The sequence below is a fragment of the Myotis daubentonii genome, chromosome 3, assembly GCF_963259705.1.
Source record: "Myotis daubentonii chromosome 3, mMyoDau2.1, whole genome shotgun sequence".
NCBI classification, from domain to species: Eukaryota; Metazoa; Chordata; class Mammalia; order Chiroptera; family Vespertilionidae; genus Myotis; species Myotis daubentonii.
In genome coordinates, this window is record NC_081842.1 from 114257180 (window position 1) to 114282374 (window position 25195).

The 25195-nt window shown below is 42.2% G+C and overlaps 1 protein-coding gene across 1 annotated transcript in view; it reads right to left on the reverse strand.

Moving 5' to 3' along the window:
* Window positions 1–16524: 16524 nt before the first annotated feature.
* Window positions 16525–25195, reverse strand: part of DIPK2A (divergent protein kinase domain 2A) — a 55629-nt gene continuing 46958 nt past the window's right edge. The window contains exons 2-3 of the mRNA XM_059688220.1: window positions 23630–23933; window positions 16525–19449 (exon numbers count right to left, since the gene is read on the reverse strand). Of these exons, the coding sequence (XP_059544203.1) occupies window positions 19118–19449; window positions 23630–23933 (636 nt within the window). The 3' untranslated portion in view covers window positions 16525–19117. The remainder of the gene's footprint in view (window positions 19450–23629; window positions 23934–25195) is intronic.

Consider the following 25195-nt stretch of genomic DNA (forward strand, 5'->3'; position numbering starts at 1 on the left):
TTTTTCTTTTTTTTTTTTTATTCTGGGCCAGCTTTAGCTCTGAGGCTCCAGCTCTTAGGCATTCGCTCCTGAAATCAGGTATCTGGTTTGTTTCGGTTCTATCATCGAAACTCTGTATCAACTCCAGCTCTGAGATCCCAGCCGGCTGAAAGCTGGTTTCTGGGGTTTTGTTTAGCGTCTATATTTGTTACAATGTTTGAAACTGCAGGCCTGGAACGTTGGAGTCCTCTATCACTGAATCAAGCAAGCCTCATGTTAGTTTCAAGCTGCCTGGCTGCCGGCTGCCATCTTGGCTGACAGTTAATTTGCATATCTTGCTGATTAGCCAATGGAAAGGGTAGCGGTCGTACGCCAATTACCATGTTTCTCTTTTATTAGATAGATGTTCAACCTCACTGGCAATTAGGGAAATGCAAATTAAAACTACAATGAGATACCACCTTACACCAGTCAGAGTGGCCATTATCAACAAGACAAGCAATAACATGTGTTGGACAGGTTGTGGGAAAAAGGGAACCCTCATTCACTGCTGGTGGGAATGTAGACTGGTACAACCACTATGGAAAACAGCCTGGCGATTCCTCAAAAAATTAAAAATAGAGCTACCATCGTACCCAACAACCCTACTCCTGGGTGTATACCTGAAAAACAAAATCATTTATATGCAAGGATATATGCACCTCTATGTTCATTGCAGCATTATTCACAGTGGCCAAGACATGGAAACAGCCAAAGTACCCTGCAATAGAGGACTGGATAAAGAAGTTGTGGTAGGGAGAAACCAAGATGGCGGCATAGGTTAACGCTGGAGATTGCTGCCCTCAAACAACCACTTCAGAGATATAACTAAAGGACAGAACAGACAGCATCCAGAACCACAGGAAGGCTGGCTGAGTGGAAATTCTACAACTAGGAGGAAAGAGAATATCATACCCAGACTCAGAGGAGGCGCAGTGCTGAAGTGAAATACTCAGGTGCGGAGTGTACGCGCGGAGCGGGCTGGCGGCGGAGGGCGCGGTTGTTGTTTTCAATCGGGAGGGAGTTTCAGACTCTGAGCTCCAGATACGGGCGAGTCTCTAGGGACCCAGACTCAAACGGGAGAAGCGGGACTGTCTGGCTTTGGTCGGAACTCGAAGGCAGCTTTCTCTCCGAGGTTTGCAGCCATTGCTGGGACTCTGAGAGGCAGAGCCCCTGGGGAAGGAACTGAGAGCAGCCATAACTGCTCGCTCCACCCGCCCTGTAGATCCCCGGGGACCCGCCCTGCCCAAGCCCAGCGCAGAACCATTTGCCGGATAGCCTCAGGCAAAGGCTAGATTAGCACCGCCCTAGAGATCCAGCACAGAAGCTCTCCCACTGCAGACACAGCTGACTCTCATAGCCAGTTAGCCTGGAGGTCAAATCACCGCTGGTATTGCCGACAACAATCAAGGCTTAATTACAACAAGACGGCGCACAAAGACCACTAGGGGGTGCACCAAGAAAGCATAAAAAATGCGGAGACAAAGAAACAGGACAAAACTGTCAATGGAGGATATTGAGTTCAGAACCACACTTTTAAGGTCTCTTAAGAACTCTCTAGAAGCCGCCAATAAATGTAGTGAGATCCTCAAGAAATCTAATGAGACCCTCGATGTTGTGATAAAGAACCAACTAGAAATTAAGCATACACTGACTGAAATAAAGAATATTATACAGACACCCAACAGCAGACCAGAGGAGCGCAAGAATCAAGTCAAAGATTCGAAATGCGAAGAAGCAAAAAACACCCAACTGGAAAAGCAAAATGAAAAAAGAATCCGAAAATACGAAGATAGTGTAAGAAGCCTCTGGGACAGCTTCAAGCGCACCAACATCAGAATTATAGGGGTGCCAGAAGATGAGAGAGAGCAAGATATTGAAAACCTATTTGAAGAAATAATGACAGAAAACTTCCCCCACCTGGTGAAAGAAATAGACCTACAGGTCCAGGAAGCGCAGAGAACCCCAAACAAAAGGAATCCAAAGAGGACCACACCAAGACACATCATAATTAAAATGCCAGGAGCAAAAGACAAAGAGAGAATCTTAAAAGTAGCAAGAGAAAGAAACCCAGTTACCTACAAGGGAATACCCATACGACTGTCAGCTGATTTCTCAACAGAAACTTTGCAGGCCAGAAGGGAGTGGCAAGAAATATTCAAAGTGATGAATACCAAGAACCTACAACCAAGATTACTTTATCCAGCAAAGCTATCATTCAGAATGGAAGGTCAGATAAAGAGCTTCACAGATAAGGAAAAGCTAAAGGAGTTCATCACCACCAAACCAGCATTATATGAAATGCTGAAAGGTATCCTTTAAGAAGAGGAAGAAGAAAAAGGTAAAGATAAAAATTATGAACAACAAATATGCATCTATCAACAAGTGAATCTAAGAATCAAGTGAATAAATAATCTGGTGATCATAATAGAATTAGGGACATAGAAAGGGAATGGACTGACTATTCTTGGGGGGGAAAGGGGTGTGGGAGATGGGAAAAGAGACTGGACAATAATCGTGCACCTATGGATGAGGACAGTGGGTGGGGAGTGAAGGCGGAGGGTGGGGTGGGAGCTGGGAGGTTGGGGGGGGAAAAAAAGAGGAACAAATGTAATAATCTGAACAATAAAGATTCAATTAAAAAAGAAAAAGAAGTTGTGGTAAATATACACAATGGCCATAAGAAAGGATGAAATAGCGTCATTTACAACAACATGGATGGGCCTTGAGATTATGCAAAGTGAAATAAGTCAGACAGAAAAAGCTAAGAACTATATAATTTCACTCATATGTGGAATATAGAACTGAAAGTTATGAACACAAACATCAGTGTGGTGGTTGCCAGAGGGAGGGGTTTGGGGCAGAGGGTGTCCTAATATGAGGAAACAGAAGATTTGAATTTGGGTGGTGGGTACATGGTGCTATATACAGATTTTGTAATTTAGCAATCCACACATGAAACCTATATGTTCATGTTGACTAATGTCACCCCAATAAAATTTAATTTAAAAAAAAAAGGAACTTTTACCTTTTGCAACTGCATGGATGGACCTGGAGAGTATTATGCTAAATAAAATAAGTCAGTCAGAGAAAGACAAATACCATTTGACTTCATTAATATGTGGAATCTAATATATCTATATCTACATATCTATATCTATATCTATCTATATCTCTATATATATTTAAAAGGCTAATATGCAAAGTGTCCCCTTGGGAGGTCAACCAACAGATCAAAGTTTGACCAGAAGTTTGACCACTTGCTATGATGTGTGCTGACCACCAGGTGGGTGGTGTGGAATGAAGGAAGGCCCTAGCTGACAGCCAGAAATGTGTGTGGGTGAAATAGGGACAGTTAGATCCTGCAGGTCTTTCAAGTGGCTGCCAATCCAGGCAGTCTTAGATGGCAAAACCCCGCTGCCTCAGCAAACACTCAGGGGAGGCAGTGGCTCAGAGACCACGCCATCTTGAAGAACAGAACAGCTTGAGACTAGGATCCTAGCTTCGCCACCACCCAGTCTGGTCTCGGTAGCAAACCCAAACACTACAGCCGCTCTGGTAGAAGACCTACGACCACAGCTGCAGACCCAGGGACACCAAGACTCCAGGTACCCTGGCCACAGATTTCTCTGAGTCACAAAGCCAATCCCCCTCCCCCGCCACCCTCGGGGCAGCAGCATAGGAACTGCCAGACCCCAGCTGCACAATAGGGCTTTCTGCACACACTCAGCAGCAGCAGCTCTGCTTGACTTTGAGCCTTGGAGTCAGACACGGGAAGTTTGTTTCCCCTTGACTAGGCTCCGCGGGCGGGGAGACTGTGCTGAACTTGAGCATAGGTGCACATCCTTGGGGAGACTGTTTTCTGTGACCAGATCCGACGCCCACACAGGGCAGGGAGACAGCGCTGAATCTGAGTCTGGATGTGCGCGAACTCAGGGAATTTGTTTCCAGCGACTCGGCTCCACACCCAGGCAGTGAGACTGTGCTGAATTTGAGCCTGGGTGCGCATCCTTGGTGAGACTGTTTTCTGGGACCAGATCCCACACCCATGCAGGGCAGAGAGACAGCGCTGAGTTTGATTCTGGACTTGTGAACTCGGGGAATTTGTTTCCCGTGACTGGGCTCCATGCCCAGGCAGGGAGACTGTGCTGAGTGTGGTCCTGGGGGTGCAGACCCGGGAAGTTTGTTTCCCACGACCAGACCCTGCACCCTAGCAGAGAGGCTGTGCTGAATTTGAAACTGTTTGTGCGAAGCCGGGGAGTTTGTTGCCCTCGCCAGGGCTCTGCACCCAGGCAAGGAGAGTGTGCTGTATTTGAACATAGGTGCGCAAACTTGGGGAGATAGTTTTCCGCGACCGGGTCCCGCACCCACGCGGGGAGACAGCGCTGAATATGAGCCTGGGTGCACAAACCCGGTGAGTATGCTTCCCATGGCCAGACCCAGCACCCAAACAGGGAGACTACACTGAATTTGAACCTGAATGTGCGAACTCAAGGAGTTTGTTCCCCACTACCAAACCCCGTGCCCATGCAGGGGGGCAGCACTGAATTTGAATCTGGGTGCATGGACACGGGGAGTCTGCTTCCTGCAGTGCACACCTGGGTGACCAGACTCCACACCCACACTGAGCAGCAGTGCCACCTGACTTTGATTCAGGGCAAGCGCACATGGAAGGCTGTTTTCCAGTGCAACTAGTGCAACCCGATCTCCCAAGCAGATCGGGGACCCTGAATTCCACACAAGAGGCAGCAATGAGCACCAGGGACTAGACTCTGTTTCTCATTGCATGCACATGGGATCCCTGATTCCCAGTACATTCACACTAGCAGCCAGAGACTCCAATTCTTGGCGCATGCGCACATAGGGACCCTGATTCTTGGTGCGAGATAGCACCAAGCAACAGAGACTCTGATACTCGATTCTCTGCGCGGACACAGGGAGCCTCTGACTCCTGGCACACACTAGGAGACTGATTTTTGGCACACCCCAGCAGGTTCTGTGTGTCAACGTGGTGCAGGCAGGGTCCCCCTGATTCTAGGTGCGCACACGAGGCCACACTAAGCACCTGAGACTTTAACCCAGGGCGAGCACAGCTCCCATCAACCCACAGCAGCTGCACGACTTGGTGTCAGAGCTCTTCAGTGACACTTGGGGGGTGCAAAACTCCTACTGCACATGGCTCAGGCCCCTGCAACTTGACATTTGAACCTTCTGGTGATAGTCAGAATGGGGAGACAATGAAACAATCCCCGAGGATAGAAAAGGAGGAATCACCAAGAAATGAAATAAGTAAAATGGAAGCATGCAACATGACAGAAAAACAATTCAGAGTAATGGTCATACAGTTCATACACCAGATGGACGAGAAAATCAACAACCTATGCAAAAATTAGGAAGAAATGAAAAATGATATAGCTACAATCAAAAACATTTGGAAGGCTTCAACGGTACACTAGAAGAAGCAGAGGACCGAATTAGTGAGTTAGAAGATAAAGTACAGAAACAAGCCCAATCTGAACAGTAACTAGAGAAAAAAATTAAAAAGCAGGAGGAGAGCCTAAGGGAGTTTTGGGACAATGCAAAACAAAATAACATACATATAATAGGGCTTCCAGAAGGACAAGAAGAGAAGCAAGGATTAGAAAATTTATTTGAATAACAGAAAATTTCCCTGATATGGGGAAGTAAAAAGTTACACAAGTACAGAGTCCCAAGCAAGGTGAATCCCAAAAGATCCTCACCAAGACATGCCAATATTACAACGGCAAATGTTAACGACAAAGAGAGAATCTTAAAAGCTGCAAGAGAGAGACAGAGAGTTACCTACAAAGGATCCCCCATAAGATTATCAAATGATTTCTCAACAAAAACACATCAAGCTAGAAGGGAATAGAAGGAGATATACAAAGTGATGCAAAGCAAAGGACTGAATCCAAGAATACTCTATCCAGCAAGACTATCAATCAAAATTGAAGGAGAAATCGGGAGCTTCTCAGACAAAAAAAGACTAAGGGACTTTATCACTACCAAGCCAGCAATGCAAGAAATGCTAAAGGGAATGCTGTAAAAAGAAGAAATAAAAAGGTAGGAAGGAACACAGACTCAAAAAAATAAAAATGGCTACAAACAAGTACCTTTCAATAATAACTTTAAACGTAAACGGACTAAATACTCCAATCAAAAGACATCGAGTGACTGAATGGATAAAACGACTGACTCATATATATGCTGTCTAAAAGAGACCCACCTCAGAAGAAGGGACTCACACAGACTGAAAGTGAAGGTAAGGAAAAATATCTTTCAGACAAATGGAAATGAAAAAAAAGCTGGGGTAGCAATACTTATATCAGACATTATATCAGACAAAATAGACATCAAAGTGAAGGCCATAACAAGAGATAAGAAAGGCCACTTCATAATACTAAAGGGATCGATATAACAAGAGGATATAACACTGATAAACATATATGCACCCAATGCAGGAGCACCCAAATATATAAAAATCTCCTGGAAGATATCAAGGGAGAGATCCACAACAATACAATCATAGTAGAGGACTTTAATACACCGCTGACATCACTGGATAAATCCTCTAGACAAAAAATGAGCAAAGAAACAGCAATCCTAAATGACTCACTAGATCAGATGGACATGATTGACATCTTCAGAACACTTCACCCCAAACCTCCTGATCACCCTGCGGCTCTGTGTGTGACAGGGGGCGGGGACCCAACCTCCCTATCGGCCCTGCTCTGTTCGTGATAGGGGAAGGCGCCCCCCCCCCCCAACCCTGCCCTGCTCTGTGTGTGATGGGGTAGAGCCATAACCTCCCCATCGGCCCTGCCCTGAGTGTGAGAGTGGCGCCACCCCAACCCCCTGATCAGCCCTGCTCTGTGGGTGATAGAGGGCAGCGCCCCAACCCCCCCCCCCCACCTGCCCTGCTCTGTGTGTGATGGGGTAGAGCCATAACCTCCCCATCGGCCCTGCCCTGAGTGTGAGAGTGGCGCCACCTCAACCCCCTGATCAGCCCTGCTCTGTGGGTGATAGAGGGCGGCACCCCAACCGCCCCCCGTGGCCCTACTCTGTGTGAAGAGGTAGAGCCATAACCTCCCCATTGGCCCTGCCCTGAGTGTGAGAGGGTGCGGAGCCCCAACCCCCTGTTCTGCCCTGCTGTGTGTGTGACAGGGGGGAGCTCCTCAACCCCCTGATTGGCCCTGCTCTGTGCGTGACAGGGGGGAGCTCCCCAACCCCTGATCGACCCTGCTCTGTGCGTGACAGGGTATGGAGCCCCAACCCCGCTGATGGGCCCTCCTCTGTGAGTGACAGGGGGCAGTGCCCCAACCTCCTGATTGGCCCTGCTCTGTGTGTGACAGGGGGTGGCGCCAAAACCTCCCCATTTACCCTGCCTTGAGTGTGACAGGGGGCGGTGCCCCAACCCCCCAATTGGCCCTACCCTGAGCGTGACTGAGGGTGGCATCGCAACCTCCCAATCTGCCCTGCTCTGTGCATGACAGGGGGCGGCGCCCCAACTCCCCAATCAGCCCTGCTCTGAGCCCGACCAGGGGCTGCACCTAGGGATTGGGCCTGCCCTCTGCCACCCAGAAGCAGGCCTAAGCCAGCAGGTCGTTATCTCCCAAGGGGTCTCAGACTGCGAGAGGGCACAGGCTGGGCTGAGGGACCCCCTCTCCCCCCCTGAGTGCACAAATTTTTGTGCACCGGGCCTCTAGTCCTATCTAATAAAAGAGTAATATGCAAATTAACCATCACTCTAACATAAAAGGTGGCCACCCCCATGTGGACACAAGATGGCCAGCAGGGGAGTGCAGTTGGGAGGGACCAGGCCTGCAAGGGAAGGCAGTTGGAGGTGATCAGGCCTGCAGGGGAGGGCCGTTAGGGGTGATCGGGCTGGCAGGGGAGGGCAGTTAGGGGTGACCAGGCCAGCAGGGGAGGGCAGTTAGGGGCAATTGGGTCAGCAGGGGAGCAGTTAAACATTGATCAGGCTGTCAGGGGAGTGGTTAGGGGGTGACCAGGCTTGTAGGCAGAAGCAGTTAGGAGCAATCAGGCAGGCAGGCAGGCGAGCAGTTGGGAGCCAGAATTCCTGGATTGTGAGAGGGATCCCAAATTGGAGAGGATGCAGGCTGGGCTGAGGGATACACACATCCCCCCTGTGCAAGAATTTCATGTACCGGGCCTCTAGTATAAAATATGTAGAATATGCAAATGCATAGAGACAAAAATTAAATTAGAAATTACCATGGACTAGGAAAAGAGGAAGTGGTGAGTTATCGTTTAATGGGTAAAGCTTTCTTTGGGATGATGAAAAATTTGGAAATAGTGGTGATGGATGCACAGCATTGTGAGTGTAATTAATACCACTGAATTGTACACTTAAAATAGTTAAATGACTAATTTTGTTTTACCACAAAAAAAGGTAAAAACGATGCATCATGATACAGTTAAAAAAAAAAACAACCCCCCACTCTAATTCATCAATTATAATAAACATTTCTTTACATTTTTACATACCTGAAATCAACATTCATTTTACCATCAATGGTGACTTAAGTTTGTTGTCTGCCAGGCAGTAGTTGTGAAATGAAGCCATTGCCTGCACAAGTCCAAATCTGGCTGTTATTACATTATTATTGGTGAGGTGCTACCCCTAAACACTTCAATCAACACACTGTTCAAGAGTCATTTAAGGATAACAAAGGGTATTTTTTCCATCTGAAAGCTTGTTACATCCACTACTAAGTACAACAAAGTGTCAGCATCAGAATTGGTGGCTATGGCTTGAGAAAATATTCTGGGAACAGTACTGAATTGCTCAGGAGAAATGTGGCTGCAATATTCTTGATGACACAAAGGGTAATATATAGTGCAGGAAAACAAGTACAGCGAGGGCTCTGAAAAGAGAAGTCAGTCACTCAAGAGAGTGGGTGACCTCTGAGTTTAAAATATTTGCAAACGCCCTGGCCAGTTACTCAGTGGTTAGAGCACCAGCCCTCAGACTGAAAAATCCTGGGTTGGATTCCTGATCAAGGGCATGTACCTGGTTGCAGGTTCCTCAGCCCCGATAGGTAGGAGAGCGTGTGGGAAGCAATCAATCAGTATTCTCTCTCTCTCTCTCTCTCTCTCTCTCTCTCTCTCTCTCTCTCTGTCTCTGTCTCTCTCTCTCTCTCCCCACCTCTCTTCCTCTCTCCTCTCTCCTCTCTCCCTTCTATTCTCTCTAGAAATCAATGGAAAAATAATCTTGGGTGAGGATTTTAAAAAATAATAAAAATATTTGCAAATACCTTAGCCCATCTATTTCGCTTATGTTTTCCCCCTTAAATATACACACAAAAAGTCTAAACAAGCTCTTTCAATACATCTATATAAATAAAAATGTAAATGTTCGTTTGTTCAAAATCTTAAATCTCTGAAAGCTCTTCACAGATTGCTTTGAAATTTTGACACAACGTTGCATTCGAACACGTGTGTGTTTTTACATACCTACATACCTATTATTATATAGATGTCACACCTGTGACAGGTAAAAACATGCTTTTTTTGAAAAACAGCGCCATCTGTTGGACATAAAAACAACACACGCTATATTAAATATTTTACGATTCCATTTCAATGTTTCTGTTTACAAGTATAAATTGTAGATAAAATTAACTACAAATATGCATGTCCAGCTACAAAACCATCGATCAGCTGAGATATTCTCACATCAATTGCTGGAAATTGGGAACGGAAAGGTGCCGGTTGATCTGACCTCAGGACGAATTTCATTGCCTCATAACTTCTGCAATTTAGTGAGGTCAAAAGAAGAATTGGTTGAAAAAGTATTTCCCAATATTCAAACCAATTATAAGAATCACGATTGGCTGAGTGAACGAGCTATTCTTGCGGCCAAGAACAAAGACGTCTATGAACTTAACAATATTATTCAGTCTAACATTCACAGCGAGGCTGTCACATACAAGTCTGTCGACACTGTTGTGGAAGCAGATGAAGCGGTTAATTATCCAACAGAATTTTTGAATTCACTCGATCTGCCAGGGATGCCACCGCACGTACTGCACTTGAAAATCGGCGCGCCAATTTTCATGCTGCGAAATATCAACCAGCCAAAGCTTTGCAATGGCACGCAGCTTGCAGTAAAAAAATTAATGAGCAACGTCATAGAAGCAACAATCTTGACAGGACCTTTCAAAGGTGAAGATATCCTCATTCCTCGCATTCCTATGATTCCAGCGGATATGCCATTTCAATTTAAGAGATTGCAACTCCCAATTCGATTGGCGTTTGCAATCACCATCAACAAAGCTCAGGGCCAATCTTTAGAATTGTGTGGTTTAGATCTAGACACGGATTGCTTTTCACATGGACAATTATATGTTGTGTGTTCTAGAGTCGGCAAACCAGACAATCTCTATTGGTAGAACTCAAAGAAGACTTTTAGTTCTTCTTTAATATTTTTAAATTATAAAATAATTACCTGTATAAGTAAAAATAGTAAAAAGTAAACAAAACAAGAGGTCACTTGTTTTCTATTTTTTGAAACATTCTTCTCAAATGATACGGGTTAGGCCAGTCTTTTGGAACAACAAAAAATATTGTATACCCAAAAGCATTGTGAAATTAAACATATTAGAAACGTGCACTTTCTCTTTTCTTTCTTTTCCATTTAACCAGACTGAGCCACAGCAACGCGCGGCCGGGTACAGCTAGTATAAAATAAAAATGTTGAGTAATAAGACTTATTGTGACATAGTTTGTGTTTTTTAAACCTCCCTCCCCTTAGGAGTAATATCTTGCAATCAATGGCATCTTAGATTTAATAAATACAGTAATTACAACAATTAACCAAAAATTAAAACCTTAATAAGATGAAGCACTCCTACAAATCAAGAGACTTATGAATCAGCTTTTAAAAATGAGCAAAGGAAAAGAAGCAGTTTACACAAACGTTAAATGGCCACAAACTTATTGGCGAAGTAGTCTTCCTCACTAGGTTAGAGCTGGAGTGTTGGGGAAAGGAAGACATGGACTTCTGACTCATGTTTCTAGGTGGCTCTCTTGACGTACCTTGTCCCCTCCCTAGAGACCCATTTAACTAGTGAGTTTGGGAAAGGCAATTCCTGGTAGACCTGTGTATCCAGCCACTTCTCTTTCCTTATGAATTGCCAATTCTCTGCTTCTCCATGTGTGCTTTCCACACAGAGCTTCAATGACAAATCTGTCGTCTTCCCACTCTGCCTGAGATAAAAATGGGAAAGATTAATTGCAGAATACAGAATTTGGAAAACTACTGTTATCATGGACGTCATAGGCCATGCTGTCCAAAAGCTTTATCAACAGCATAGGTAAAATCCTCCATCATACACACACACACACACACACACACACACACACATACTAGAGGCCCGGTGCATGGATTTGTGCACCGGTGGGGTCCCTCTGCCTGGCCTGCAGGGATGGGCTGAAATCGGCTCTCTGACATCCCCTAAGGGTTCCCAGGTTGTGAGAGGGCAGTTCTCAGGTGATACACCCTGGAATCAGGCTCCCTCCTCTCTTCTCCCAATACTATGTCACTTTCTATATTTGCCTTGCTTCTTTCATCTCACTTTACCCTAAGTTTGGCGGTAACTGACGCCTTGTGAGCATTTAGCTGCAAAATGCAATTATTTAGTGCCGGAAGCCGGTCCATCCTTGCTGTTTCAAGGGACCTGGCATATATGGCATACGGTTCTTAATATGTTTGCTCACCTTCTTGGCGCTGTGTTTTAACCAAGGTCACCTCTCCGAGAAAGGTTGAATCCCCAGGTAGGGATTTCCCCCTGAAGTTAGGGAGGGAATAAAACCCCTCAACTAAGTGCCAGGCGGGTAATTAATCGCTTTAACTATGAACAATCATGCTTAAGCTACATAATCTTTACTCCCTGGAATGGAGATAAGAAACGCCCTAACCTTTGTAATAGAGATTGATAGGATTGAATCAACTGGTATAAATACAGATGTAACAAGACAGAAAGACACAGAACTTAGAACACAGAACTTAGAACACAGAACTTAGGAGACAGGACTTAGAAGACAGGACCAAGAGAGACAGAACCTAGGCACAGAACCTACACAGAACGTTCTCTAGAGACAGAAGGACTTCGCTGGAGAGAACATGGCAAAAGATCCTGGACTGAACCTGACTACAGAAATTGCCAAGAGAACCTGACTAGAACCTGGTGACTGAACCTGGCTGGAGAACCCGGACAGAACCTGGCTGGAGAACCTAGCGAGGGAACATGGCAACCAAACCTGGCTGGAGAAGTCCCTGTGTCATTCCTTCTTCGCCGACTCCGTCCACACCTTTGGGGACCCCTGGACCTGCTGGGGTTGGACCCCGGCAATTTAGCAAGCAGGATTTACTTAGCTTGGAATCTAGTCATCCTAGGGCAGGACCTTGCTCAATGTCAGGCTTCCGCTCAGGCCCTTCAGACCAGGCAGAGTACTATGGCGGTGGGGAACTTCCTTCTTCCCATCTGAGCTGCTCCTTCACCTGGAGGTTGCCTGCTGACACTACTGTCTGCCTGGAAGAAGGGAAGCTGTGGCCGGTTTCCCAGCCAAGAGTGGAAGCGGAAAAATTCACTGCCTCCACTGGAAATCAATATTAAGCAGATGGGCCGGCATGGGTGCCATATGTCAGGGCCGCAGCCAGTAGGTCTTGCAAGTCTCATCATTTAGCTAATTGAGTTGAAAAGTTTCTGTAAGGGCCAGACCCATGATCTCTGCAATTGGCTAGAGGCATGGTGGGGAGCCAGACCCGAAGTGGGGAGCCAATGGGCTAGAGGCCTGGTGCACGGATTCATGCACCAGTTGGGTCCCTCAGCCTGGCCTGTGGGGATTGGGCCAAAACCAGCTCTCCAACATCCCCTGAGGGGTCCCAGATTGCGAGAGGGCAGTTCTTGGGTGACACACCCGGGAATCAGGCTCCCTCCTCTCTGGTCCTGGATACATCACCCAAGAACTGCAGATGCCAAGTCACCACAGCTCAGCAGCTCCTGCGTTGAGCATCTGCCCCCTAGTGTTCAGTGTGTGTCATAGCTACCGGCTGGCTGGGTGAACGGCCAGTTGCTTAGGCTTTTATATATATACTAGAGGTCTGGTGCATGAAAATTCATGCACTGAAGGGGGGGGGTCCCTCAGCCAGCCTGCCCCCTCTCACAGTCTGGGAGCCCTCAGGGGCGGGAGGTGACCTGGTGATCAGGGGAAGGCAATGCCCCATCATACCTCTGCTGCTGCCACTGCTGGCAGTGCAAGCCTCAGCCGGCCCTGGTTACCTGAGCCTCAGGCAGTCCTGGGTGGCTGGGCAGCTGCCATCAAGGCTTGCCTGTGCCTTGGGCTGGCCCTGGGCGGCTGGGGGGCTGAAGGGACTGGGGAACTCTGGAGGCAGGCGCACAGCAAGGCCGGGCCCACGCACCTTGCCGCACACCTGTGGCCCCGGCGGGGCTGAGGAGACTGGGCGCCACCATCTTGTGGTTGTGGGTGCTGCCATCTTTGAGGGTGGGTCAGCAATTAGCATATTCCCTCCTTATTGGCTGTGGGTGCCATCATTTTTGTGACGGCATGAGGGTCAATTTTATTGATTTCAGAGGGGGAGAGGAAGAGATAGAAACATCAAGATGAGAGAATCACTGATCGGCTACCTCCTGCATGCCCCCCACTGGGGATTGAGCCCATGTGCCCTTACTGGGAATCGAACAATGACCTCAGGGTTCATAGGTCAACATTCAACCACTGAGCTATGCCAGTTGGGTTATTCTCCATCTTCTTAATTCCTGCGTTTGACTCTTAATTAGATTAGGCAGAAAGGTAAGAGGGTATCATTAATTCTCTCAAGCCTCATCAACTATCTTTTAAAAAAAATTTTTATTGATTTGATAGTGAGAGGAAGAGAGCATCACTTCTGTGAGTCATATCTTTTCTTTTAACCCTCAGCCGAGGATATTTTTCCCATTGATTTTTAGGGAGAGTGGGGGAGAGAGGGAAAGACAGAGAGAGAAATATTAATGTGAGAGAAATACATCTATTGGTTGCCTCCTGCAGGAGCCCTGACCAGGGTCCAGGCCGGTGAGGAGCTTGCAAACAAGGTACGTGACCTTGACTGGAATTGACCAAAGGGTCCCGGGCTCTATCTGCTGAGCCAAACTGGCTAGAGCTGTTAGTCATATCTTTATCTCACAGCCTAGTGACTTCTTTCAATGTCTTGAGTCATATAAACATCTGTGATATACATAGAAAAGTAAAGCTAAAATTGACAAAATCCTAAATTTGACTGAATGAATACCATGAGCTTATTTTTAAGTCTGTCACCCTGCAAGGTAAACTTTCTTACAAGTATGTATTCTTAAAACTTAGAGTATAAGGCACTGCCTAGTTTCAACTATATTTGTAGAATAATTTAAGAAAACTAAAAGGCTGAGGTAGTTCTCTAGAAACAGAATATATTAGTAAACTCATAATGATAAGAATAATCTAAGTAATCTATAGATATTTGAGAGATCTAAAGTTTTGAGGTCAAAGGAGAAAAGGTCTTACCACCCTTTATTTTTCTCGTTTTCTACCCTCTTCTCCCCATGTCCCTCTTAAACTTCACTTCTTTTTCACCTAGTCTCTATCTCACTTGGGATTTCTCTTCCTTTTCTTGCCCTCACAAATCCTTTACTCCCCTAACTTAATAATTGAGGAAATGCATATGAGTTTTTACAATTATATGATCTTGCCTTCAACTATATGCTTCTGGTTCTAAAACACTGCATCCTAGTCTAGTAGAATATTGTAGGCCAGTGGTCGGCAAACTGCAGCTCGCGAGCCACATGCGGCTCTTTGGCCCCTTGAGTGTGGCTCTTCCTAAGCCTTAGGAGTACCCTAATTAAGTTAATAACAATGTACCTACCTATAGAGTTTAAGTTTAAAAACTTTGGCTCTCAAAAGAAATTTCAATCGTTGTACTGTTGATATTTGGCTCTGTTGACTAATGAGTTTGCCGACCACTGTGCAATTGGAAAATCCGTGTTGACCCACAGGTCTGCTACTACTTATTTTTGTGATCGTGGAAAAATACTTTTCAAAAGAAAAAGAACTAAAATGTTCTATTACAAAATTTAGACACATAGCTAACTAGTATAATGAACTATAGCTATAACATCTACAGTATATAATAGATTCCTTAAGTATTCTCCACATACCAAAGCAAGTGCAAAATTAAAGTAGATAAGGTTACCCAAGACATTCACCTATGGTTCAAATTTTGTTTCCACTTTGTTTTAATAAGGATAGAAAGGTAACCTTTGCATTTACTTTATGGGCTATGCAAGTCTCCTTTAATGTAAAGCCTCCCTCCCTCTTTTCCTTGCATTTGTTAAACAAAACCAAGTTATTTACCCTGTAAAATTGCCCATTCTGGACTCTCTGGACTGCATCCCATGGAAGCCTCTAACATGTTCCTCTGTCCTGGGTGTTTCTCATTATCAGATAGATCTGGGGGCTTGATCAGATTCAGGTTTTTTGTTTTTTTCCTGGGAAGACACCTCACAGGTGGTGCTGGGTGCTCCTTTTCACTGGCTTGTACTGGAAAGCACATCGAGATTGACTAGTAAATTCAGGTCTTGACCTCCTGATCCACTCCTTTTCAATTAATAATGTTTGCAGCTATTGATAATCATTGCCTAGCTCTTGTCAATTAAGAATTGCAAAAGAGCAATATTTTAACAACACTCCTTCTGCATTAACCGGAATAATTCTACATATCCCACAGATTTTTTTTCCCCTTCAACTATCTAATTACTTGGGGTAAGGCATATAAATGCTTCTTTCTTTCCCAGATAACAGTTTTCAGAATAACTCCTCAATATCCTTCCAAAAATGACTAAATTTGTTCATTTCTTATTGCTATTATCATTTTGAATGCATAATTTACATATTTAAACTGTTACAATCCATTTTTGTTATGTTTATTGGTCATCAAATACTTGCAGTTGGATCTTGAGCTTTTTAGACAACACCAGTGGTATTTGAGTTGTTCTGCTTTAGTGATATTGAGGTGTTACCGTTAAATTTTTAGATGTGAAATACACTGTGGTTTTGTTGGAGGAGAGAATACCTAATGTATAAAACACTGGACTCAAGTATCTCAGATTTTCTTAAAATAAGCTAGTGGCAAGTAAGTTGAGATACAGAAACAAGTTTGGCCAAGTTTGAAGTTAGTATTAACCATAGTTACACTATTGTTCCTTACATTATTCTTTTGTATACATTTGAAAAATTCGATAATATAGTTTAATACCATTTTAGTGGTAAAAGTTAAAAATATCATGATTACAGAAAAACCATGCCCACACAGATAGTTTCTGAAGATTATATCAAAATACATTCAGGGGAAAAAAAATAACATCTATACAACCTCACTTTCCACTCAAGAAAAATTTGGGTATTTGAAGATAAGAGATAGTTTGACAAGTGTGATTCTTAAAGTATTCTTTATTAAGAGCATTAAAGTTGCAGAAACAACTTTATATTGTAAAGGCACAGGGAGACAGTTCTGGTAAATTATTCAAATTAAACAGTAACTTACAGTACAAAAAACAACTTTAATGCACATACAAACCCCAAATGTCTGATTCAAAAATATTTTACTGCACCTATTAATGGGCAATGATTAAAAATATAAATTGTTGCTATATAATAAATATCTGATAGTGAATATCTTGATAGCAAAGTGAACAAAAATTTATTGCTTTTCACATACAATTTTCCCTGTTAAATTCCTAACTCTTTTACTACCTTCTCAACTTTCTGAAGAAAATTCCACATAATTTTACAAGGAAATGACAGGTTTACAAAACTCCCTCATGCAGCTATGATTGCTGGCAGCTGTTCTCTCACTTCCTGTTCTGCAATCACAATCACTTCCCAAAAGTAAGATAAATGTTTGTAAGCCACAGAAAGACAACCTTTCTGTGACTGGCATTCTAAGATTGGTAATGAAGACTTATCAAATGTAAAAGGTGCTCCATTTTGAAAATGTATTATTTTGTTTGAAGTTTTGAGTGAAGGCTTGAATGTCTGACAAGTAATTTTACCTATTCCCCTCAAAAGTTTTCCTAAGTTGTAAAACATCAGCATAGTAAAATTTCCAGCACTGAATGTTTGAAGGCTAGTTGATATATTAATGTACTGATGTATAAAAGTTAACACACTGCAATCTATTTTACAATGAAGAAATCTTATCCTTCTTCCAGTTTTAAACTGGAATTACCTTTATTAAGAACATCCTGCTTTTTTTATAGCAACCCGGTTATAGATGGCACAAGTAGAATTTCCATCACAATAATAAAATAACATGAAATCAGCAGCATCCTAATTTAAGAAATATCTACATAAAAATATTTGATCATCATTGTAAAGTTGCTTAACCATGTCATGTTCAGGCAGTGTGTGGCAGCTAGTAATATGCGTGACACAGAGCTGTGGCTCAATAAATAGTTGCTAAATGCATGAAAAACAGAAGAAAAACCTGGCTTTGGTTGTGCATATTTTAATCACTTTCTGATTAATAAATAATAAAGTCAGTCTAGAACTAGAACTAAATACTGCACACTACACCAAACTTTGTCATACACAAAGTAATGATTTCAAAAATAATATCAGTTAGTGATAGTCAATATATGTCAATTATAACTTTTTAAGAAAGCCCACAGATTTAACATATTTATTAATTTTTATCTACATACTTAATTTTTTATGTTTTGATGTTTAACAACTGGGTAATGAAGACCATGTTGGGCAGACTGGCTACAGTATAAATTACTAGTCCATTCATTAATAAAAAGTCATGAGGCCTGATTAGACTCAAATGGTGACACCATGTTACTTTTGAAAAACTACTGATTAATAAAAGTTAGAATATCTTTAAGTAGTCTATGCTGGGAAGCAGAGCTTAACTTTTCAAGATAAAAAAATGACCATGGAGTATGAACTTAATAATGATAAAGAACATATTGCAAGTAGGACAATAAGAGTAAGTGACCAATTTTAAATTCTAACCATGGGACTAGGTCTAATATTTCTTTGGCATATGCACTACTATTTTAGACTAGTTAGCATTTAAAAAATATTGGGGTTATATTTTCCTGTCAAAATTAACATCAAGGTGAAAACTACTAACACACTCTTCTTAAAGCCTTTTAAAGGACAAAATGACATTTAGCAACATATGCCAACTTCATGTTTAGTGTACAATTCTAATTACTGGCACAGAGTGATATAACTGTTAAATAACCTTAAATGAGCTCATGCAATGGTGAAACCACAGAAAATGGGAAGAAGTATTTACATAATAAAATATTCAGCTTCCTGAAAAAACATAGTAAACCTAGAAATCCTGTCTTAATGATTAACATGTACTGCATAGCACTGAATTAAAACTAGTCCAAATTTAAAAGTAACCTGCATGTGTAAGACTGAAGGAAAAACATAAAAATAGAAAAAAAGTTAGGAAGGAAAAAGTAGCCTATAAAACAGGCCAATCTAATGTGACATTCAAAGTAAATGTAAGAGATTCACAAAATCATAATACTAATGCAAACTAAGTCAAGTATACCAAGTACCTTTGATACACAAGCCAATATAACTATCAGATTCATTTCTAATAGCTTGACAATATTAATTAATGCACTCAGGCATTCAAGGGGCAAAGCAGTCAAGGATAGCTCAAGTTTCCAAAGTGTAAGAACAAAAAGATCTGCAAAATAATCATATGGTTTTTGAAGTAATGTCTTATTTTGATGAATGTTAACATAAGATGTATCAGTGCACGTTTGTCATCCTCTGAAAATACTACTTCCAAGTTTCTTTTTTCCAGGTAGTTTTTGGTGGTTTAGTATTAGCCAGTGCTATTTAAATGGAGAAAAGAAAAGTTCACCATAAGATGTATCAGTGCACGTTTGTCATCCTCTGAAAGTATTACTTCCAAGTTTCTTTTTCCCAGATAGTTTTGGTGGTTTAGTATTAGCCAGTGCTATTTAAATGGAGAAAAAAAAAAGTTCACCATAGACTACCTCACATTGTTACTCAATTGAGCTAGATATTCCCGCAGTTCTTTTGCAGCCTGGAATCTGCCGTAGCGTTTCTTTGGGTTGGCGCACTCATCCAGCAAGGCCTCTAGCCGGCCATCTTTGGCAATTTCACTTGGTGGATCATGAAGGAGTCCTCCAGATGTGCCACGCCAGGTGGCATGTCTGGATAAGAGGTTCTGACAAACAGCATAATAATTGTGGTCCACAGTGGCACGAGCACAAAGAATTTCTTTTGAAAATGATAAGCAAGCCTCCTTATCACAATCATCAAACTTACTTTCATACCATACATCCCAATTTTCAGGTTTATCTGTAAAAGGAGGAAGAGCAGAAAGAGGAAAATATATTTTAAGAGTTTTTATTGATTCCCAATTTGACAATACCCTAATTAGCATAGTATTTGTTCTTAAAATTGTATTATAATTTTAAACATTTAAGTATATTAATTTACATAAAGATTTCTTGGGAGCACATCCTTGCCAAGCAGAGGATCAAACAAGTTGCCTACTACTGAAGAGTTCAGTCTAGAGGGAAACCTTCTAATCACATAAAGTGGCATACAGTAGTATGGCACAGGAATTCAGAGGAAGCACTACTTCTGTCTGGGGTTGTAGAAGGCTGCAGAGAGAACATCTGATTTAGGCCTTAAAATATCAGCAAGCTTTAAAAAAAAAAAAGGAAAAGGAAAAGCATCATTTTAGGCTGAGGGTACAGTATGTGCAAAGGCATGGACCTAAGGGGCTGATCCAGCTAGTTCAGGAAACTGTAAGTTCTCTGTGGCTAGAGTGTGAGACAGGTACCTGGGAAGGAGGTATAGCAGAGGCTAGAGAAATAAGTTCTACCTTGTGTAATCAAGACCATGATTTGTTTTACAGAAAGATATCTTTAGGCTGAAGACTGGAGGGACTAACATGATGACAGCAACTAAAGGAGGTCCAGATAAAAAAAGCAAAAAAAAAAAAAAAAAAAAAAAGCCAGATTGTAGAAACATTTGAGACAGAAATTAACAGGAAAGTGTATGAGTAAAGTTTAAGGCCCTAATTAGATGAAAACCTAGACACTATTAACATAACAGTGTTTATATATATAAAGTAAATATAAAGTGGTTATGAGATATTCAGGTGTGGACATGTAATATATGCAACTGAAGCCAAAGGGACAGAATACATATTTAGAGTGCATCAACATAAAAGGTTTGGTGGAGCCAAGAGAATGGCTTAATTGTATTGAAAATATGTTGAAAGCAAAAGGGAAAAAAAGACTGACAGAAGAACATTAAAACTGAACGGGTAGAGATGTTAGTGAAAGAAACTCATTCATTCAGAAAGTAATTATTTGAATGCCTGCTCTATGGCAAGCAGGGTGTCTAATGGTAAACAAAACAGATTATATACATGGCTCCTATCCTCACTGGCTTACAATCCAGTATGTGAAATAGAAACTAAGCAAGTAAACAAACATTATCATAAATTGTAGGAAATGCTATGAAGGAAACAGGAGTTTTTAACAGTAGAAAGACTTATGAAAGAAACAACCTAAAGTTACATACAGCACTCAAGTCAAGTCTCTCTTAGAGTTAACATTTAAGCTAAGGCTTGAAGGACAAGTACCTAACATATATAGAAGAGAGATGTGGTATTTTAGGCAGAGAAAACTGCATATGGGAAGCCCAGAAGTGGAAAGGTTCATTCAAGAAACCAAAAGGCCATTTTGGCTGAGGCATCAAGGGCAACAATGGACAGAGGGATATTAAAAACGAAGCAGAATAAGGTCAAGTCATACAGATTATGCCCTGGGGAGGAATTTGAATTTTACTTGAAGAACAATGGGAAATCATTAAAAGTATTAAGCAAGGAAATGATAAGATCAGATTTATGTTTTTAAAAAGGAACTATGTGATAAGTAGAAGGAAACCAAAGGAGTAAAGAATTTCATGATGTTTTTACTAATCAGTGACATTAGGAATTGGCCAATTAGGTGGTCGCTAATGGTAATGCAGATTTCTAAGTGAGGTTTTAATGGTTGAGGAATGAATGGAGACTCAGGAAGCAGAGATAGGCAGATTTTAAAAACAGCTGAAAAGCAACAAACTTGCTTATGGGAAGGTAAGAGAAACTGGATTTTTTTTTTTTTTTTTTTGTGGATTAATAAATTGTGGATTTATTTTAAAAGCATGAACTAGAAGTTGTAATAAGATAAAAAATGAGTAGAATACATCCTCTTTAGTAGTATCCTCATGGCATTACTTCACGCACAGGCCTCAGTCACACATCGCCTGCTCTGAGGTGGCGAATGTGAGATTCTTGAAAATCTTCTTTCCTGCCAGCTGTCAGTTACATCAGCATCATTGAGAAGAGGCTGTCCTTCGTGCCCGTCCTGGGACAAGACCGCGCTGTACACGTCCTCGGGAAAGCCCGTCTTGCACGTGGCGGCCTCCCTGGCCCCTGCCGATGCCTTCACTTTTCAAGAAAAGGGCACACATCCCAGTGTGTCGCACCAGCACAGCCAGGTTTGGGGGGCCTGAGAGGGGCGGTGTAGGATGGAGGAAAGACAGAGAAGAAAGCTGGGTGGGACGCTCCTCTCTGATAGAGAGCTGGCGACAGCACCCGAGAAACTGGATTTTAAGGAGGGTAGAAAATTAAAGAAGACAACTGATGCAGCAGGTTCTCAAAGAAGGCTCTTTACTGTGTCTGAAGAAGAGGAATGAGTATGTACTGTTTTTACTGCTTAGACAGTGGTTCTCTACCTGTGGGTCGCGACCCCTTTGGGGTCGAACGACCCTTTCACAGGGGTCGCCTAAATACATCCTGCATATCAGATATTTACATTACGATTCATAACAGTAGCAAAATTACAGTTATGAAGTAGCAACAAAATTAATTTTATGGTTGGGGGTCACCACAACATGAGGAACTGTATTAAAGGGTCGCGGCATTAGGAAGGTTGAGAACCACTGGCTTAGAAGGTACTAGTAAAAGGAAGAATACCAAGGGAGGTGCCACATCAAAACCTCCATTTCCTGGTGAAGGATAAAAATACAGGCAATTTACTAGAAAGAGGGTAAATATAGATATAGCCATTTGCAAAGTGGCTATTCAGACAGCCCTACTTGAGCCTTTTGAAAAGAAGTAGGCATGCCTAAAAAAGCACAGGAGTAATGCTCTTCGTATGAAAGGTAAGAATAGAGAAACTGTAGGGTTGTATTCATTCCAAGTCAGGAATTAGTTGGTATAAAATTGTAACATGTATCCCAGGAATGTTCACATCAAGAATTTTTTTTTTTTTTTTTAAATTTTAGCCCTGTCCGGAGTGGCTAAGTTGGTTGGAGTGTCATCCTTTACACTGAAAGGTGGTGGGTTCGATTCCTGTGGGGGCACATATAGGAGGCAGTCAATCAATGTTTCTTTCTCACATCAATGTTTCTCTCTCTCTCTCTCCCCCTTCCTCTCTCTAGAATCAATTAAAAATTTCTTTTTACAAACATTGGAATGAATACTTTAAAAATTAAGGCAAGTTGTACAATTCTGTGAATATAATAAAAACCACTGACTTGTGTACTTTAAAAAAGAAAAGCATGGTGCAAGCTGCTGCTGCATTTACACATGCAGGAGAGGAAAGTGGGAATTAAGCTTCCAGCAGGTGTCCATCCCCTGTGGGAGGATCTATAGGGCAGTCAGGATACAACCAGAAACTAGTCTGCTGAGTGTCCAATAGAACAAGGCACTGGGAAAACCAAATAGTATTTAACAGGATCAAGCTAGGATCATGCAAGAGTGTCAAATTAATAGACTGCTGTTTCATTCACTGCATTCCCCAGGTGCCACAAAGAAGATCCTTATATAAAGGGAGGGGAGGGAATTAAAAATATTAAGACTCTCACCATGAAGCAACAACCCTTCAAGTTCCCTTTACTAAGTAGGTTATAGAACTATAGGTATTGTCCCCAATGTTTTAAAATTCCTATGGTATTTAATTTTAAAAACATTTCAGACACTCTAACCACCTACACTTTGAAGAACTCACAAAGAAATGGGGAGTAAAGTTTTGCATGAGATGTAATAATGTCAAACCAAAGCTAAAGATTTACAGTGCTAATGAAAAGAAAAAAAAAATCACTGTAGAACAATGGAACATGGAACATTCCGGAGAGCAGCACAGCCTTTCTGGCAGCCTGTAAGTACAACTTAATTTTGCATTAGACTCCTAATGCTCAGAAACAGCAGACTGTGTGGAAAAAGACATGTGTACATACACACTCAGAGCATATCTGATTGAACCAAAAGGATATTTTACTAAATATGGAGAATCTGTGACTAAGAACATGTATAATTAGTCAATATTTGTTTATTGATACTGGTCAAATAAAACAAAAAAAGATGTAAGGTTGCCATCTAAGAAGGAAATGAAAGACTTGCTTCATATAAATGTAAACATTATTTTGACACAGGAAAAAACGGATACAAAAACAAATCTAAAAGTTATATACTTACTTTGTCTAATTAACCTTTTGTCAGCAACCAAAACATTTTCAGCATCCACAATGATTACCTTCCCATCTCTAGGACCAACTGCAAAATTGTCAAAGCTGACGTCCAGGAGGTAGAGTGCAAATTCAAAGTCATTGTTAGTAAGCTGCTCTGCTATTTCCATTAATTGCCAAGCCAGGTCAACTCGTTTTTCCCATGGTGCATTAAAGTAGCTCCACAGTTCTTCTCCAACATAATTTACAGCCACCATTCTTCCACAAGCTCCAAGATACTTTGCAAATGGCCAACCTTCATCAGATGGAAAAATCTACAAAAGAATTATCTTAATATTATAAGCGCTTCTGATGAGGATATCCTAAATCTATCCCCAGATCCTTTCAGTAGAGATTGCTACTAGGCACAAGCTTGGATTTTCTTGTTGTAGTCAATAGTGCAGCAGAGAGAAATGTCATTTCTTTTCCAACTCATACTTTTTTTTTTTTATTGCTTAAAGTATTACAAAGAGTATTACATATGTCTCCTTTCCCGCCCCCCCCCCGCCCTTGACAATCCCCTGGCCTCCCCTACCCCCCAGTGCCTTATGTCCATTGGTTATGCTTATATGAATGCATACAAGTCCTTTGGTTGATCTCTTACCCACCCCCCTCCTGCCCTCCCACCCTCCCTGGCCTTCCTGCTGTAGTTTGACAGTCTGTTCGAGGCAGCTCTGCCTCTGTATCTATTTTTGTTCATAAGTTTATAATGGTCTTTATTATCCAGAAATGAGTGACATCCTGTGGTATTTTTCCTTCATTGACTGGCTTATTTCACTTAGCATAATGCTCTCCAGTTCCATCCATGCTGTTGCAAATGGTAAGAGTTCCTTCTTTTTTATAGCAGCATAGTATTCCATCGTGTAGATGTACCACAGTTTTCTAATCCATTCATCTACAGGCTGTTTCATACCTTTACTATGGTTCTGAAAAATTTTTTTTTTTTTAAAAAATAGCTTTACATTATAAAGCTAAAAAAAAGTATTGCTTATTAAAATCTCGGACCAAATTGACCAAATAACAAAACAAAAGATACTTTATTAGAAATTTTTAAAGTATTTTATGTTTCCTTTCTTTTTGATGTATGTAAGGACAATCAACCAATCCTTTCTTTTGAATGGATAACACTGCAGGCCTATTAGTCAGCATGTATTTACCACACACCAGGCACTGTGCTTCGGCTGGCAATAAGAGTGAACAAAACAGAGTCTCTAAAATAAAGATGTTAGAAGACAGATACCAAACAAATAATCTATCCTATATAATAAAAGGGTAATATGCAAATTCACCCTAACAGCAGAAGGACCCGAAAGACCACTGGACCAGTCATTATGAGGGGCACTGACCACCTCTTGGTCTCTTTTCCTGGCCAGCAGGCTCCAATAGCCTGATGACGAACAGGAAACTGGGGGTGGGTGGTGGGGGACACAGAGGGTGTCAGGCCAAGGCCCCCACCCCTACAGTCACCCTACACATAGAGGGGGATCCACAGTGGGGGCGGGGCTTGTGAGCAGGCAGGAATAGCTGACCTCTTGGT